Source organism: Ambystoma mexicanum, chromosome 8, assembly GCF_040938575.1.
Source record: "Ambystoma mexicanum isolate Mex_15411 chromosome 8, UKY_AmexF1_1, whole genome shotgun sequence".
Classification (NCBI taxonomy): domain Eukaryota; kingdom Metazoa; phylum Chordata; class Amphibia; order Caudata; family Ambystomatidae; genus Ambystoma; species Ambystoma mexicanum.
Window position 1 is genome coordinate 1,080,907,172 of NC_090929.1, and position 19,680 is coordinate 1,080,926,851.

At 45.1% G+C, this 19,680-nt stretch overlaps 1 protein-coding gene across 6 annotated transcripts in view; it reads left to right on the forward strand.

Annotated features, from left to right (window-relative positions):
• Nucleotides 1-19,680, forward strand: part of UBR4 (ubiquitin protein ligase E3 component n-recognin 4) — a 2,945,062-nt gene that overhangs the window by 1,522,553 nt on the left and 1,402,829 nt on the right. For all 6 annotated transcript variants that reach the window (XM_069611069.1, XM_069611071.1, XM_069611072.1 and 3 more), the window contains one exon: nucleotides 15,842-15,905. In XM_069611069.1, the coding sequence (XP_069467170.1) occupies nucleotides 15,842-15,905 (64 nt within the window). The remainder of the gene's footprint in view (nucleotides 1-15,841; nucleotides 15,906-19,680) is intronic.

Sequence of the window (19,680 nt, forward strand, 5' to 3'; positions counted from 1 at the left end):
TGCTGTTCTAGCCTCTCGGAGTCCCAGTTCATCAACAGGATTCATGGGCTAGCTGACGTTCAAGAGGTTTATTCTCGTCCTTGTGAGTACAGTTCTTTAGTTCCCTTATTTGATACCATCAGAGTGTTAGTTCACAGATCCTGTCATTGCTTGCCCTCTACGTGGGTTTAGCGCTGTCAGTACCTGTAACAGCAATTGGGGGTAAGGCGCTTGCCGACTTTCCTCGCGGTCAGGTGCTTACCCCACATCCCTTTTCACATATTGGGTTTAATATCACACTCTGTTTGCACTCCTGGCTTCTAGCATACATGAGTCGTTGTTCCTATGTGCACATTTCCCTTGCCATATTCGCTGCCTTAGTATTCGCAGGACTAATCCTGACAGAATGACCAGACCAAAATTCCCATTGAATATGGCAAGTTTAAGAAAGAAAGGCAGCAAGGCCTCTAACAAGTTTGTACAGAAAGCTTCCCCTACATTTACCTGTGACAATCAAATCACTAGTCTTGGTTTAAATGAACTCCTTGTCACGAATGGGCATTTACGAGCAGAGTATTTTTCCCATAGGATGGCTCATCCTACATTGCCTGATCCTAGTTCGATCTTTTGTTCTGATCCCGATTCTATGTCAGCGCAAGCCTTAACCGTAGAAAACAACACACTGTCAGACTTATTATACAAGAGTACCTCGGTTGTCGAACCCCATGATTCCAGTTGTGCTTCACCTCAGATAGAACAGTTTCATGGTACAAACATAAAGAATGGAGGGGTTCCTTGCATAACTTCTGTTTTCTACCCTCAGTCCAAATACTTCTTTGCACAAGTACATACGGTAGTCCCTAATGTCAAGAGGTCTAAGGTCAATAGTTTGCTTAAGGGTAACACAGGCCAAGTTAGTATGAGAAAGTATAAATCTCAGAACCTGATAGCAGTAGAGGACAGTGCACAATCGGTGCACATCCAGATTGCTAGTGCAGGATCCAGCCCTGATGCTACTATGCCTCCCCCTGTGCCTACTGATAGTGATGTACTGTTAATGCAGGGCATGATAAGAGCCAAGCTTGAGGAGTTAACACAAGAATTCATTTCTTTACAAGAGGAGAATAAGATCTTGCACGCATTCCTGAATACACCTCAGACTTTATCCATTGATGTTGATGAAGTGAACACAGTTCAGCCCCTGAGTGCAGAGACTTTGGTAAATCATGATAATTGCCAATATGTTAGATCTATTGGAAGTGAAGGTCTTTCTTCTAGCACAGCGCTCAATCTGGGCACAGTTTCTAACAATTGTTCTGCTGATTATCAGGGATTGCAGTTAGCTGAAGATTTACAAGCCACTCCTTTACTTACAGTTTCCTGTGTAGCAGTCTGTCATAATTCTGAGCTAGCACACATACAAGCTTCTGATCTCCAAACACAATACACAAAGGTGGCATACACAGATTCAGTCACTACACTAGGCTTAGGTCCTGCTCTTGATACAGCTGCTGAGACTGAAGTAGAGTTTAAAGCTGATGTGGAAGACGATCTTACCTCTGGGTTCACCCTTCCTTCTGCCAATTCTGATCAATACAAACAGTCAGAGACTGTACAGATTGCATGTTCTGATGAACTCATTCCACAGTATACAGAACCAAAAGACCAGCAGGCGAATCCTGAACTGTTGATTGTTAATCTGCCTCTTTCAGAAGCTAAGACAGAGGAATGGACAATTGACGAAATCCTGATTAACAGAGACTTTACTATGGTGATTCCACTGGTTGATTTTGACTTCCACAAAGAAAGAGACTCTGTGTCACCCACTAAAGAAAAGGACCGCAAGGGTACAGTTCAGTCCTTGGTTACGGGAGCCAAGGAGTCTAATGCCCTAAAGGTGCCCTCCATTCCTGAGCCACTAATGTGTCTATCAACTTCTGAGACTTCTGTGTGTCCTCCTACAACCATTGACTCTTCTGTGATCCAATCCACAGCCCTGCAGCCATCTTTGGTACACGTGTCTTCAACCAATGAACCACTGCCATGTCTGCCATTTCATCAAGAGCCTCCACCATGCACGGGGTTAGTCCCAAAGACCCTGACCTGTTTGGATTCAGCTACCGAGATGGCTCCAACTTGCATGCCTTCCGCTTCAAAGTTTCCTCTGGCCTGCCTGTCTACAGTGACTCATCCAGAAGATCATCCTTCAGCCAGAGAGCCTCCGGTAGTCCATCATATGTGCATGTCTTCAGTTCCAGAGTCTATTGCTTGTTTGCCTTCAGTTCATGATACACCGGTATCCTGCTTAGCTTCGCTTCCAACATCAGAGGTATACCTGTCTACACCATCAGATCCTGCTGTATTTTCTACTGCTCCAGACAGTCCTCCTGAATCCCAAACATTTACTGTCGATGAACGTTTAGAATGCCTTTCTTTTGCTTCAGGAGGAGCATCAGAATGCCAGCCTTTTCCACAAGACGATTCTCCCAACTGCTTCACTTTAGCATCAGAGCCTCCAAAAGATGCAGCATCGGATTTTGAGACTTTTGCCAGCTCCCGCTTCAGAGTCATCAAGCTAGACCAAGTGGTGAGTCAGAACCACTCACCTGGGTGTGCACAGGGGGTGGTGCAGACCGGCGTATTACCTACAGAACTTGTGCAACAGAATTCCGCCAAGAAGCACCAGTTGGGTGCTAGTAGCCAAAGGAAGGGAATGACTGCTGCAGTTCAAGATGTGTCTGTTATTGCTCCTTCTGCAAGTGTGCCTGAAATACCAAGTACTGCGTCTATCACTCCTATCAGTATGCCAAACGTCCCTGCTGTTGTACCCAACGTGCAATCAAACCTTAATCATTTTCAACCACAAGCCTTTTCCCAGATGGATGACAGAAAAAGATCTGAACCTCTACCTCAGCCGCCACCTTCTCTAATGGCTGAACATGAACATTTCCTGAAGCCAGCAACTTCCTTACCTCCCGCATGTGCGCTCTCGGCAGAAAGGCTAACAGAACTTCTACCATTGTCTAAGGCAAGTTGCACCAGACTGCCTCCCTCCTCAAAGACTTACAAGGGTCCACTCCCAGTGACTGAGCTTCCTGGACCTTTCAACTTTGCTTCAGGTCTTGCAAGTCCTTCATGCCTTTCTTCAAACCATGAGTCTCTTCCTCACCAGAAGCCATCGATTCCAGCAGTATCACTCCCAAAGAAAAAGCACTCCCATCATGGAAAGAAGAAGTCTTGTGCGGGTGACGGGCACCCGAAGAGGGCCGTAGGAGGGGGTATACTGTCACGACTCGCTCCCTTCGCTCCCGTTCCCGCCACTTGGGGGCATGTTTTGGGGCTTATTCCTTGCTGGACATTTCCTCCGAACCTAATGCCACAGTGCTGTAATGTATTGGGAGCGCAAAATCCCTATTTTCCAAACTACTTCCCTTCCGGATCCATTCCAGGTCTTTGGCAGCCAGCATGCTTCTTTAACCAAATGACTGTGTTTCCCAGAATGCCTGGCCCCCTGCTCCACCTCCACCCTTGCAGGACTAGGTTGGGTGGAGGATAAGCAACACCTGTGGCTGCAGGTGCAGCAGTCAGCACACCTGAGGCGTGTGCTCGTTTAGCAGCTTTAAAAGCCACAGTCTCACTTCAGTCCAGCGCTGGTCATCGTTTGCAGTGTTCCTGTTTTTGACTAGTCCCTTGTTCACTGTTCCTTGCCCTTTTACCTAGGTCCTGGTTCCTGTTTTCTTGTTCCCTCCGCCCTGAATCTCTGATTCATGCTCTAATTGATTTCTGTTCCCTTGTTTCCCTTTTTTCCTTCCTCTGTTTACAGGCAGCATTTCTCAGTGCTTTCCCTTTTCACATGCAGCCCAGTTGGTATTTCTTTGACTCTGTCCTTTGCTGCTGTTAACCCGTATGCCTTAGCCTTCCTCTTTAGCTTCCTGTCTTTTCCTTGGAAGGTTAGGGAGAAGTTTGCATTGGTTATTTAGCTTTTTCCCTGCTCCTGATCCTTACTTCTTTTGGGATCCATTCCAGGTTTTCCTTAGCACTTCTGCATTTATTTTCCCATTTGATTTTAGGTGTGGTGTGCGGTTGTTAGCTAGCTCCTGTGTGAATGCTATGTTTTCCTCACTATTTGTTATCACTATTTCAACTTAGGTATTTAGTTTTCTGCAGCGGATCACTCTCGGCTACCTTCCAGCCTTCACCCTTGCCCTGTCGGGCTCCCCACATAACAGCGGATCACGCTCTGCTGCATTCCAGCCTCCGCCCTTGTCCTCTGGGCTCCCTGCCCTGCAGCCTGCCTCGCTCCGGCTGCCTTCAGCCCTTGTCCTCTTGGGCACCCTGTTCTACAGTCTACCTCTCCCTGGTAACCTACAGCCCATGCCCTCTGGACCTTCCTACTTCTCCCATTGCTGTTCTAGCCTCTCGGGGTCCCAGTTCATCAACAGGATTCATGGGCTAGCTGACGTTCAAGAGGTTTATTCTCGTCCTTGTGAGTACAGTTCTTTAGTTCCCTTATTTGATACCATCAGAGTGTTAGTTCACAGATCCTGTCATTGCTTGCCCTCTACGTGGGTTTAGCGCTGTCAGTACCTGTAACAGCAATTGGGGGTAAGGCGCTTGCCGACTTTCCTCGCGGTCAGGTGCTTACCCCACATCCCTTTTCACATATTGGGTTTAATATCACACTCTGTTTGCACTCCTGGCTTCTAGCATACATGAGTCGTTGTTCCTATGTGCACATTTCCCTTGCCATATTCGCTGCCTTAGTATTCGCAGGACTAATCCTGACACTACCCCTCTGCGGCTCTTCACTTGGTCATACTGCCACTTCACGTGCTTCCAAATCTGAAGATGGCTGCCAGAGGCGGTGCTTAGGTAGAGGGCAGTCATTGGCTGTGGTCAGTATGACGCAGAGACCAGTGATTGGTTATTACTACGAAAGACAGATCAGAAACGAAACTGATACTGGTTTTTTCTTTACCGAGGATTCCCAGCCTGACGACGGGGAATATTCATGAGCATGTGAATCCATGCCAGACCCATGTTGGAGAACAACAGTTACAGGTAAGTAACTTGTTCCTTCTCTGCCAAGTCAATAGAAGCTTTTGACTCCATTCCGTAAGGACAAGTTCAAAGCCCTAATTGACAGCAGACCACTAAGGTGATGATGGATGGATTTGCTAATTGGTGGGAAACTATGGTTGAAGACTAGCTCACCAGCATCTGGAAGCCCAGTCTGTGTGCTGCTAACGTAGGTGGAAAAGTACTGATGGAGGTTAGAGTGCCAACCAATAGTAGGGGGCAGCATGATTAAGGGTCCTATAGTTTGTGTTGCCAATGGGACGTCGTGTATTTAGTGACGTTCATAGTGACCTGTTTAAGGGGAGGGCTTAGTTGCCCCACCTGATGTTAAAAAGCCTATCACTATTCTTCACTCCTGTAGACGAGTATGGATTGTATACTTCGAGGTTCTTGAGAACCAATCCCTTTCTTCACTAGCTTTTTGTAGTTTGCCACATAGGATGACGTTCGTAATACGCAGGTTGATGTCACGTATGATGATTTCTTTTTTGCTATAAAAGAATGCTTTTTTTTAAAGATGCATTGAGAGATCTTACGCTGAGACGTCAGTTGATGTCCATTGTACTCCCTTTTTTTAGATCATTGATATTAAAAGTTATCCTTTTGCCGACTACTTGAGTCGTTCGATTATTGATGTGTGAGTAACTTCTGCCTCCCCATCCATCTCAAGGGTAATGCTACCTCATCTTAAAGGGCTGGAAGCCTCCAGTTCAAAGCAGAATTCCTCGCAGAATTTGCAAGCACCCGATCTTGGGAACTATTTGGGAAATTTGGAGTCCTGGCTCACACTGTGGCCCTCCCCATTAGGTCATCCATGGCTGCCGGGGGTCAGGCATGCAATCTCGGACCCTGACTGCTTCCAGAAATGGTACGAGGCGGGACTGGATCCGATTGGCCAGCTCTGGAAGGAGGGTAACTTCATCACTATACTTGACTTGGAGAAGTCCATGGGCACCGGAAAACTGTTTTCCAGTACCTCCAACTGAAGGGGATCTCAACGGGAACACAATGGAGGGAACAGATACAGAGGGACCTCACCCCCTTCAAAACAATCCTAGACAAATATACTAAAATGAAGGGACTAATCTCAGCAATATACGGGGTCCTAGTGGGGTCTGGGAATCGGTCCACACAGAAATTCAGAACTAAGTGGGAGGAAAATATAGAAGTGAATTTAGAAACGTCACTGTGGGACAAATTGTGCAGGGGAGTTTCAAAGACCTCAACCGCTAGACAATACAAACTATACACCATCAAACTTCTTCCTAGGTGACATTACCATCTAGTCAGACTCTCCAAAAAATTTCAGAATACCATCCCAATATGTTGGTAGGGATGTGGGACTAGGGCTGATTACTGGCATATGTGGTGGGAATGTCCCAGGGTGCAAATCTACTGGGATGGTGTCCTAGGCTGGATGAAGGATATTGATGGGATTTCCCGGGCTAAGTAACCATTGCTGCTTCTGTTTGACATGGAGGGGGTAGATGGGGATTAGGGCAGGCTCCCGAAGATGTCCTCTTACCTGCTCCTAGCAGCAAGGGCTTGCTTGACCGTGAAGTGGAAAAATGCAAAGCCCCGACCCCCATGGCAAGAAGGAATGGAACGACGTGGCAGTGAATGAATATATATATATATATATATAGATATAGATATATAGATATATAGATATATATATATATATATATATATATATATATATATATATATATATATATATATATAGAAGAAAATTACTGCTGCCCTCCATGGTCGTGCTGGACCTCAAGAAGTGTAGCGAGAAGAATGTATTACCAAGTATGTAAGGCCGGGTGCAAGCACAACAGTGTCCAGCATCGGTGTGTGATAGAGGGCGTAGATGCGGAGCAGTAAATGAAAGTGGGTTGGACATGGACCTGTGTCGGACTAATAAGGACACTACATCAGGTGCAGAAGTTAATAGACTGTGTACTCATGTTGGTTACGGAAAGGGCTAAAATGTTGATTTACTTGGAAGGAATCTGTATCAAGGGTAAAGGCTGGGGGGAGAAATGGTAAGGGGACAGTTGTGATAGCTATGGGGAGAAGGGGCAGTAGGGGTAGGAAGACTTGTCTGTTTGTAACCCAACTCACCCAATGTTAGTCATTTATGTTTGTATTCCATAAAAACTGATGATAAAGATACATTTGAAGAAAAAATAAGTTGATAAGCAATGAATACATAAACCTTATACAGACCCTATCAGGTACAATGTGTAGTTTTTGTGACAGAATGCCTTAGCTATTATGAAAATGAATGGGATGTAATAGCTAAAAGAATATATATTTACTTGTTTTGTAGATTCAACTGTACAATCTGCCAATACACATTACGGTCTAATATACAACCTCAGGTATTCCTACTTCCTATACTAATATGAGGATTACATTAGGGCTGTAGGTAAAACAAAGTCAAAGTCATCTGACCATACATAGAAACAAGTAGAATCCAACCCTCTTAGTCCCCTTGCTTACTCTCTCCTCTTCTCTGATTTGTTTTGCTACATATCATGTTCAATTAAAGAAGTTGGAAGGAAATAACAAGGGAACACAACATACACTGGAAATATCCAGTTAAACACAAATCAGTACACATGTGAATCTATATGATGATTATACTAACGATCAATGTATATATGTGAAATCACTGACAAATATAAAGCCTATGTATGTTATTTCTCCAGCATTGAATCTTTCATAGATTCACATTCTGTGAATATTCCCCGTCGTAATGCTGGGAATCCTTAGTAACATAGAGCAGTTTAAACTGAAAACATTCAGTCACTTTTGTGCTCTAATAGTCATTTTGGGTCATACTGCCCACAGCCAATAGCAACACCTAGATTAACTCCTCCCCCGTCGGCCATCTTCAGATTTTTTTCTTTAGTGTAAGGAGTCCTCAAGTTATTCTCTCTTCTCTTATCTTCAGAAAAAAATAACTTGGTCTCCTCGACGACAGGCGTTGTCGACGAAGGTGCTGTATCCATGGACTGTTCCTGCCGCCGTCAATCTTCAACAGAGTTTCATCTGCGTAGTCGGGCCTACCCCATGGCACAATCCATGAGGAAGAGCCTGTTCAAGGATTGTGTCTGCTGCCGATTGAAGAATGTATACGTGGAAGACCAGCACAATGACTGCCTCTACTGCCTTCATCTTCATCGTGCCATCGAAGACTGTGAAATTTAGATGTTTTCCAACAAAACGCTGAAGGATCATCGCCGTCTTGTCATGTGGCTCGAGGACGCCAGTGGGGCCTCTGACTCTGTGTCTTTACAAAGCCAAGCCTTGTTACAGCAGCGCAGGACGGCCCAGCGAACCTCCTCTAGTAAAAGTGTTTTGGTTGCATGAGGTCCAGGCCACCAGCAAAAGGAAGCATAAAGAAACTTCCAGCGACAAGCCCAAATCGTTCCACAAGGGCCGGTCTTCACCAAAGGTCAGTGCCCCAGGGGTGTCGGTAGGAAAGGACAACCAAGGCCTTTTCTATTGCCCCAAAGAAGCAATGTCATCTAAATCCACATCGAACTCTGGTGGCCACCCTTCGCCTTCAGCGTCGAAAGCTGGGCCGTCGCTGAGATCGGCGGCGAGTACTTGATCGACTACCAAGCTTCCCTCTCAGGTCGTCTACACAAAGACAGTCGACGCCGCTGACTGGCACCCCCCACCCTCAATTAAACCATCAACAACCATGAATACTAAGTAGTCAAGGATCTAGTCGACGACATCCACGTCAACGGCTGTGATGCCCTAGTTGACGGCCCCATCAACAGGAAGAAGTGGATCTTCCCACTGGATTGTTAACACTGCCATTGTGACTACCGACACACAATCCAGCACAGTATCCGCATTGACGGCTCATCCACGGGCATCGTACCCTAACCATACAGTGGCTGTGCTACCAGGAGGTAATATTGTGTCAGAGCTGAGTCTTTCCCTATCGGTGGGTGTTTAGGAACCGGAGGAGGGGGGTCATCATGTCGCCACCAGCATCGCCATCACACAGAACATCGCCTCCCATAAGGCAATCTACTTTCCTGATGTCATGAAATTCCCCCATCTCACCTGAGTCAGCTTCTTGCAGGATTCCGCGGGGAAATTCTTCTTGCGCACGGATTGGGTTTTGTACAAGCCCGCACGAGTCTCTTCTGACTCCAGCGTGCATTCAGCGTTCCAGGATACTCAGAGGTTCAGGACGTCCAGGAAAAGAGGAAGCGTGCACAAGGGGTATGTGGAATACAGGAACAGGGTGGAAGGAGAAGGTGGAAGGAATGGGAATAAGGATCCAGGAACTTAGGATAGAGGAATAGTTCGCCAAGCTACGAAGCACACATCTAGTCACTACCTGTGATAGCATTGAGACGTGCGGGGCCGCGGCGGTGTGGTCTATTTGTAGGACGTACTATGTCCACCGTGAAGGTTGGCGCGAGGCGTGTCACGCGAGATGGCCATGTTGGAAGTATCAATGAATGCAAGCCCCGCTGCGATAAGGACCAGGAACTCCAAAAGGGGCACATTCTGTGATTCATGACACCCGAGGGGTGAGGCAAGCCTGATCAGACTACCTCCTCTGCATTCATCTCGGGCACAGGACAGTTAGCCTTTAATGCAGCCGGCTCCGTTGTTGCCTCCCCATAGAAACGTGTCACTGGACATTTGATCTACTTTAACCACTCTGGTCGCAACCTTGCAACAATGTCTGCCTGTTCCAGCCCCGGTTCCGGTGCCTCTTAGGTATCCTCATGTAAACAGGGTGAAACCTATGAATGTGCCCCGAAAGGTAATATGTTGGCACTATTTGCTACTGTGTGACGAAACAAGATATATGCACCTTGTATATGTTACTTTATGAATGAGAAATGATATCTGTGATCTAGTAAACAGCTGCTTTTGTGGGGCTGTGAGATTTCGAAAATGTAGAAAGGTTTCAGGGCACCCAAACAAACCTAGATAAATAAAGGAGGATCTTAACTTGCCGCAAATGTGAGTCATAAGAATTCCCCATGTGGTGTCCAGACATTGGATTATGTGAATGTCTGTGAGCATACTTCGAGGGGATTGGGTCCTCCGACGTATTCCATATCTGACCTACAATCACCACAGCTGTGCTGCTTTGGAAAATCTTCGGCGTCTGCATTCTACGTCGATACGCCGCCCTCGAGGACCTCCTCCGACAGCCGACGTCACTGGATGTTATAAATCCAGTGAAGGGTTGCATGACCAAATTGGTGCATTAGCAGAACTATGCACATTCTTCTAATGGAACATTACACATTGCTTTGTGTGTAGATTCAGGTAACTTTAGTGCTCTTTTGAGGGGATGGGTCAGAATTCTAGAACATCGTGGGTGCCTCATTTATAAATTGAGAGCATTGGTAGATTGGTGGGTTCAAAGTCGTGCAAATAAAAAGATGATTCCCAGGAGTCCTGATAAGTGTTGTATCAGTCCTTTTTACGCATTAAATTCTTGCAAATACGACCGCTTTTATCTTTACATGTGTATCAATTACTCATCAGTTGAGAGCAGAGGGCAGGCTATTAAGAAGCCTCTGAAAATAGAATTTCTCTGAGCTGTACACTGAGCCTTTCAGAAATAAACATCACACAGTGAGATAATAAATGGCTTCTTTCTGTTCACCTGCTTATTGTGTATCTAGATGCCTATGGAGCAAATAGAAGCATTATGAATATTTATTTTCGTAGTAGTTTAGGAACTTATCATTAATACAATGGAAAACTGAGTTACAATTGGGAAGTATCCTTTGTAACAAAGTATGCTTTTTCAGTGAAAGCAGGCCTGTATTACACAAACATGTTTTCAGTATTCCTGTGCTCTGTGAATTTGACATCAAGACAGTATATATGGTGTGTTGAAGCTTATTATTGTGTAGGAGAAGATTTTCCACAAATGTAATAAATAGTTTTAAGCCAGGCATCTTTGCTACACACCTTGTTTCTTATGTGTAGTATTAATGTTCTGGTGTTGCACACCTTTTACACTTGTGCCGAGGCAAATCAGTTTTACTCTTAGAATACAATGTACACTCTTATGAAAACAAGGTATCAAATACACTTTAAACCCTTCTATGGGACGCGAGTATGCAATGTCTAGTTTAAACATTGTGGCAAGCCAGAAGGACGACTCAGACCAGGAGACATGTTATCAAAGAGGTAAAACGCCTTTCTGGTCCTATTGCTAAAAGGGTGATTTCCCTTCCTAATAAACTGTACTGAGGTGCTTGTCAATAGTCAAAATAAGAAAATAGTCCTCTGTCCAAAACCTATCCCCTTAACTGGCCCTACCACTTAGAAAAAATATAAAATTAAAACTAGGCAGACTGCCGTGCTCTGTTATTCACCCCGATGACGCTCCGGGCTTCCAGGAAATCCCTCCTGGTTCCAGTTGCCAGTGGTTATCCGTAGAAACTTTTCTCCCTGGTTTAACAGTTATTGACTGTTTGACGAAGTATCTCAAGTTTACAAAATACAGTCTCAAGTTCCTGAAAAGACCACATGTCTGGGTTGTCTTGGGTGGAGGGATATTTCCCTGATCCCTCTGCACCACTTAGGTTGGTTCCTCCTCACTTGATTAACTTCTTGCATGGCTCTATACTCCCCTCAAATCAGTTCTTGACAAGGTTTATTGGGATCCTCTGGTTACCTTGGGTTTCTCTGTCCCAATCTCTCAGTTATCTCCTCTGAGTATGGATAAACCCTCTTTCCATATGCCTCTTTTGGTTCTCAGGAGTGTGTGTGTGCTATTTGGCTGATTACAACTTTCGGGTTTCTTGGGCTCGCATAACCCTTATTATTTGGTTCTTTCTCCCCCTCTGGCCTTTATGGCCCTCGTATGGGATTAGGGTACTGGCCTCTGTCCCCTTCCACTATGAGCAACCCAGGTACCTTCTATGTCAGAGTTTTTGCTCCAATGAAGTGGCGTCCGCTCCTTAGCGGTGGCATTCTGCACGGCTTGCTGGTCTCCCAGTCTGGACACCAGGGAGTTTTGTTTTCCGCTCGGTTCTTCTCTACTCTGCTCCTCGGCTCTCACGATGCAAGCAGAGGATTTGCTCTTTTCGTCGAGTTCTAGTTTCTGCATAGTTTCTCAGGCACCGGTCCCACTTCGTCCTCGGAGTGGTTATGTCTCCAGGTAAGGGCGGCTTTGCCCTGCCTTGGTCTTGCAGACTCTGCACGGCTGTGTGTCGGGTCAGCTGCATCTCTCCTATCATATGACTCTCCGCGACACCGCCGGCTACGTTGTTAAACTCGGTTCCGCTCCTCAATGACCTACAAAAGTTGGAGCCTCGTCTCTGCGCATTCTTACTTTTCCCTCATTCAAGGGTGATCATGCCTTTATTCTCGCTCCATGACCAAAAATGTGCCTTTTTATGCTAATCTGTCATGCCCACGATGTGACCAGCATTGTCTTGAGCCAATCATCCAAAGGCACTTTCAGTATTATTTTGAGTCTCACAGCTGAATGTAACATCAGTTTCTCCAGCATTGGATCTTTCATAGTCGCATGCTGTGTATATTCCCTGGCGTCAAGCTGAGAACCCTCAGTTACCTTTTGTTTGCATTGCCTAAAGCAAAGAATGTTCTATTGTGTTGGCCGTCACCCTATGTATGGGTGCTTTTGGTCCCAAACAATGGGACATCGATTATATAGACCCTCCTCCATCAGAGTGGCATACGGTTAGAATCTGAGGAGAGTCCTACCCGATGGGAGTCAATAGCTGCCTGGTTAGTGCACCATGTGTTTACGAGGAACTACTACGTCACAGCAAGACCGCACACAGCAGCCGTTCATAAAGGGAAAGCAGTCCTGCAGTGTCTTTTATTTTTTTTAGTAAGGAAGGAATTTTTCTTTTGCAACTACCAATAATACCTACTGCTATGAAGTCTGTTCACAGCATGTGAGTCCATGAAAAATCCAATGCTGGAGAAGGATTATGCTGCTTACATGCAACTCCTCTTCTCCAGCATTGGTATTGATCATAGATTCACATGCTCCCTCCTTCCTTCCCTGCAAGGTAAGAGCCTTCCGTGTCTGGCCAGCATAACGGGTCAGAAACTGAGGAGAGGATGAGAAGGGTCCATCCACTCCATGTCCCATTGGTTGGGACCAAAAGCACCCATAAAAAGGGTGACAGCCCACACCATAGAAAATGATTTGCTTTAGGTAATGCAAACAAGGTAATTGAGGATTCTCAGCTTGACACCAGGGAATATTCTCAGCATGTGAATCTATGAAAGATATCAATGCTAGGGAGCAGGAGTTACAGGTAAACAACTTAATCCTTCTCGGATTCCCATGTATGCAGCTAATGCCTTAGTTGAGTTCCCCGTGGGAATGGGAATCCTTGTCCCCTTTATGGGAGTCACTACCAGTGAGATCAGGTTTTACCAAACCCCCAGGGAGGGTTTTGTTGAGCTGGCTCACCTCCCTAACCTCAAAGGAATGGGTGTCCTTGTCCCCTTGAGGGAAGTCATTCCCAGTGAGGTTTGGCTTTGCCAAACCCCAAGGGAGGGTTTTGCTAAGCAGGCTCTCCTCCCTAGGCTCCCTGCAGGGAAGAAGGGACGAAATCTCCAGATTCCTAACAACATCCATGCAACCTTAACTTGCAGTCATTGTGGTAAATGGTACTATAAATGGCCACTGGCAGCAGGGGTCTTGCTCAAGGGTGAGTGATTGTCATTACACCAATCACAGGGGTCATATCCTCTTTCAAATCTTCAAGACTACAATTAAATCATTCAAAACCAGACTCTCCAGCCAGTGCAAGCACTGCTCCAAAATATACAAAAATAAAAGTTTATAATTGAAATAGCAACTCAACACACTTTGACCTTGTAGTGTTAATCAAGATAGGTATTTAACTTGTTTATGTAGCGCTTCATGCAGGGTCCTCCAACTTCTAATCACTGTGGTTATTACAATCAGTCGATAGTCCGTTTACCGACCTCTGATGTAATGCTAACTCTGTCCAACCAACCTTTGATCATGAAATTAAATCTAGAATTTAGCATTGAGCCCTTACCTCTCGGCACTATTGTATCCAGTGTTGGCATGCCTTTAGGTTGTGCTAGTTGTAGACTTACATTAATAATCAAAAGACAATTCTTCTATCAAACCTCAAAACACACAATACAAGACAGGTTTGCTCTACTGTTATTGGCCAGGTGTGGGTCTTAAAAATATAAATATATACAGAATAGAGCAAATGTCAAGACATGTTTTGAGGAATAATGAAATGCATATTGTGAGACTTAGCCCCCTGTTTTAACATACCCTTCTGCAACAGGCTTTACTAATTGAACCAGCTGTAGAGTGGTTTGGAATTGGTACATAAATCATTTGTTCAAAGGTTGAATTCCTTCGAAGTATGGATTACTGAATTCCTACTATGCAGGGATTTACTGATTTCGAGTTAGCTTAAATATTTGAACTAGTCGCTCTCAATGTTCTACTAGTACCATCTCTGTGAGAGCTTGAACTGCTGAATATATCCTAAGATAGATGAGGCTCCCACTGTTGTTGTTGTTATGCTGTACCCATTTTATGTTAGTGGAGCTTGGATTGGAAAGGCCTATGCTGGGCATGTCCTTTGTGATAGAAATTTGGACTGCCGTGGCATATGATGTTCCAGTTCTATGCAAGTGTCACTTGCAATGTGGAGGCCCTTCATTTGCATCTTCAGTGTGGGGTGTTTAGCTGCTCCATCCCATGCAGCTCCTTTTCTATGCAAGCAGAACTTCTACCACTGTGACCAACGTCGTCTGTGGTAATCTTGTACTGTTGAGACCCACAACGTTTCTGTTCCATGTGAGGAAAGAAGGATCTACAGAAGTCCATTACATACCTTTATATTAGGAGGGGAGTGAGCACTTCTGAACCCTATGTTGCACCTCTTTTTTGTGAGGGAAGCTTCTGCTGTTGGGACACAATCCTTCTGTTCTCTGTATGGGAATGTTTACCCTTTCTTTACAGCTTGCACCTGCTCTACATGATGAATACATTGGGGTTGCCACAATTCACCTTTTCGGTTTCTGGGGAAGACTACACGACTCCTGCACAAGCTGACCTGTACTGTGTGAGCGAATAGTTAAAAAGCTTATGGTGCTGTTGTACCTATTCTTTGCATGTAGGGGAAGCTCATGCTGTTAGTGCTCATCTGTTCCATTTGTGAGATTGTGTCTGTGCTACTGCTCCCTGTGCTTTTTCTGATAGTTGTGAGAGAAACATATTTTTCTGTCATGATATGGCCTGCTGCCGCATGAGAACGACTTAGATACTGTTTTAACTTTTTGCATATGGTTGGCTGGATGTTGCATACTTCTTACTCTCGTGCGAAGAAGAAAACTAATTTTTACTCCCTTGAAATTGCATTTACTCTCAAGTTTAAAAACGGGGAATTAGATACTCCCACCTCAAAAAAAATGTAGCCAAATGAGGTGTCTCAGTAAAACTGCCTTGGAAGTCTTCATAGAGGAATAGTCGTTGCATTAGAGGTCCAACTTGTGATCCATTGCAGAGCCAAGTTAAATTAACGCCCTACACTAAATAGAGGTTTCCCAATTGCAAGTTGACGTGCATTGGCAGTTGTTAATGGTGGTCTTCGTATTAACAAAGCATAACACATTGCAGGCTTAAAAGTAGGTGGTACTTGATCTCTTGACCCTGTTTGCTGTGTCATTTCCTGTTCTAGCTCAGTCTCGCAGCATACCGCTTGGGTTAAATGAATGCTAACAGTGATCAATTTTCTATTTGTAGATTGGTGGGAAGTTCCCTGGAGGCCTTGGAAAGCTGTTTTGCTCTTGGACCACTCATGGAAAAGGCAGGTTTCTCTACATTGTTACTGTTAACTATGTATTCCTCTTGTTTCCTTAAACGAGTGGCACAGTGCACTGCCCCTGTATTTGATCTTCAGTACTTTGATAAGCAGTATTGTCTTTGGCGATAAATGTTGGTGTAATGACCCCCCACTTTCTCAATTTATTTTGATGTTGAATGGAATACAGCCTCATTCTAATGAAGTCCTTTCTCCCACAGAGTGCTCATCTTAGAAAAATCCTCTATAGCGCAGCTGTGTAAGGAAATGTATTCAGCCCCATGGCTGCATCCAGTCCCCTCTGTGCCCATGATGCTGGTTGTGACGTCATGGGCACTGTGGATTTTGCCAATAGCACCCCATGATCTCTATTCCATTAAACCATGCCTTTTAAGAGAATGCCTTCAATTTAATATTCACCTTTGTCTTTCCTCCCACCCACAAAAGTGAGCTTTAATCCCAACAGGGAAATGTTTACAGCAGGTGTATGTATCAGATTCACATAGTATATTTGTTCCCCTGGTGAGTAACATGATGGAAATGACTGATTCATATGAATCCATGCATCCGAAGGCTCACTGGTATCTTGCCAGAAAAATGTTCAATTTCCTCCACAAGGGCGGGCACTGCACTCAGTTGATGTCACAGACTTCAGAGGATTCCTGAGAAGGTTGAAGAACCCAGCTCTTGAGATGGGAGGTCGAAAGGATAAGAAAAAGAAGAAATGTAGCAGCAGTCCCACTCCCCAGGCGACCCACTGAAGTGGCACTCTTCTTCCTGCTCCTGTTACAGTAGGAGCCATCACTCCTGTTTCCTTAGAGGAATCCTGGCTTTAAATGAAGGTTATGTTGTTGTTCCCCACAAGCTTCTCTACCCTGGAGTAGTGAGAGGCAGCCTGTGCCAGATGACTGACATCTTTTTATATTTGCTTTTATTTTATTATTGTTTGGTTTCAAAAAAACTTTCACAATACTCTGTAGATACATATTCGATGATGAGTTTAAAAATTACAGTTTTAGTTAATCAAGCAGATATTGTAGGTAAACGGTAATGGAATAAAAGTTTTTAAAAAAGAAAAGCAAAGATTAAAGCAGGTGAAACAAATATGCAATGTTTCATATAAAGGATGCTATCCTGTTTCTAAACTTATTTTAAAATTAGTTGAATTACTCTTGACAACCGCTATCAGGTCAAAATTATGCCTGCAAATAGGTTAATAAAAGGAATTAAAAAAGATAGTCTGTTCCAAAAATTGTCAGAGCCGAACATATCACTTGTGCCTACAAAGTGGCTAATGTGCAATGTGTGTATATTTAGCATGCCTATGCACAATGTTAATAAGAGCTTCCATGATTCCATTCGCCCGTTGCTTTCGCAGAATCTACAGGAGCAAATGTGAAATTTAGGCACAGCCCAACTGGTGAGAATTTCCCCAGCTAATAATGGGTTGAATCGGAAATGTAAAAATATGTTCTGGAAACAAGCAGCAGAAGGGACTCTCAGTCAGTACTTCGGCAATGTTCCCAGCTTTGTATGTTCTAAGCCACGCTCTTTTTTTTTTTATATAATTGGAAATGCTGGAATGATTAATAACCCAATCGGCTTCCTACAATTTTTCTTCAGAGGATGGATTATTCATTATTAGTACCCGACGAGGGTCAATGAGCTTATAACAAGCGAGCTCATTGGCCCTCTGTGGGTCTTACCAGTCGGAAAAAGACTCACCTTCAACCAGTTGGTGTGCTGTGTCCCACAGTGTTCTATCCCTTTCTTCTCCCGCCCCATGGAAAGGGAGAAGGAACTACATGTATTTGTCATGATCTCTGCTTCCAAAAGATCAGGACTTGCCCGACTCCCTTGGAAGCAGACCCATAACCCCGGTTCCGAGTGGCAGCCAGTCCCAATTGGGACCTTTTGGACCCTGTCCTGGCGCCAGTGGCACCAGGCTCATAAAGATGCCCAGTCCCAGCGCTGGACGCGCCGGGCTCATAATGCTTGGGTGGACTTACCTGCAGCAGACCATGCTGCTTACTTACCTGCCAGTTGAACCCCTGATCCTCTTCTGTTTGGGACTACTTTTCCTGTTGGGTGGGGCAGGAGCCACTCCCTGAGTTTAGAACACTGGAACTCTTCTGGAAAGCAGGAACTCTTTTCTTACCTAGGCGTGGCTGTGGAAGGAGACACCTAAGCACTACAGGAGGCTATTTAAACCACACCCGATGGATGAATCTTTCTTTGCGTTATTCTGCATTCTCTGCAGCAGAACGCTCATCGTGTCTTCTGCTTCTGATCCTGGGCCTAAGGGAACAAAGGCTTACCATCCTGGAATCCAGTCTTCAGCAGCACCTGTAAAGACAAAGAAAGAACAGGTTAGCACTACGGTCTTCAGTGGCAGCGCATCTCTTACCTGGTCCATCGGCTGTCACCAACGCCTCGCGCTGCATTCCGGCATCTGAAAGACAAAAGCTTACCTACTCTTCGCATGCTCCGGAGGTCTTCGCACTGCATTCCGGCATCTGAAAGACAAAAGCTTACCAGCTCTTCGCACGCTCCGGAGGCCTTCGGCGCTGCATCCCGCATCTGAAAGACAAAAGAAGGTGCGTTTAAAGACATTTATTACTCACGTGCCATTACTCCTTCCCACGCCGAATCCAGTGAGTATTCCAGCACCCTTCAGCTTCTCTAAAGCTCCGAACTTGTACTTGCAAGATAAAAGGGACAGTTAGTGCGCATCGTGAAGCAGGCTACAAGCGCTTACTTACGTGCTTCCAGGCGCTTCTATTCCTCATGCGGGTTCGATCCTCGACTCTCATCAGCCCGCCATCCGCCATCGCCGGAACCCTGCAAAACAAGAGATATCATTACAAAAGACTTTTAAGACATTTGAAGTGCCCATAACTTACCGTTCGTGCAGTTAACGACGGACAGCAGTCCTCTGAGGTCAAGAGGCCTGCACCCTTATCCAGTGAAGAAACTGGTTACGGCACCCTGCCCCGAGGCAGATGGAGAGCTCGGCGTTCACTTACCTAAGGTGAGGGTGTTAACCTTTGGGGTTCTACAGGAGAAGAGAAAGGGAAGAGGAGAGAGGCACCCAATAACCCCAGTTCATTAATCCCATATTTTCTATCTGCTGACATCTTACTCTTCGAGTCAGACATACAGTGCACAGAGGTCCAGCCCAAAGAGCCAACCGTGTGTTACACATCACCTTTGAAGATACGGCATTCACTCAGTCAAGACCGGCGCCTCTGCGGGAATCAGGTGAGCGTTACAGTATTCCCTTCGCCCCGATCAATTGCGGTCATTTTCTTTGTTTTCATTTTTTACTATCTTTCTTCAGCATGGTGTCTGGCATGGAGTCACATGCTCATGAATCTTCCCTGTCAGGATCGGAATCCTCTCTAAAAAGTAAAGCTATTTCGCTTTAGCCTGAATACTGCATTTCTCGTCTATAACTTAATTGCTGTTATTTGGGTCCTACTGCCCCATCCAATGACAGTCATCTCCCGGAGTGCCACCTCTTGTGGCCATCTTCAGATTTTTTCCACGTTTCAGTGTTGGGAGTCCCCTCATCTTGCTCTTCGAGTATTTTGACTTTTAGAGTATTTTTGTATTAAGTTTAGTGTTTTTCGTTCAACTTTTTTTTCCATAGTCAACCATTTATTGACTACCGGCAGCGGGAACCTGTTGTCGGTGAAGATCCATTTTCATCACAGACATTCTCTTTGAGTTTACGGAGGGACCAAGCTTGGGCCTACTTCGCGCCTCGACAATGTATAGG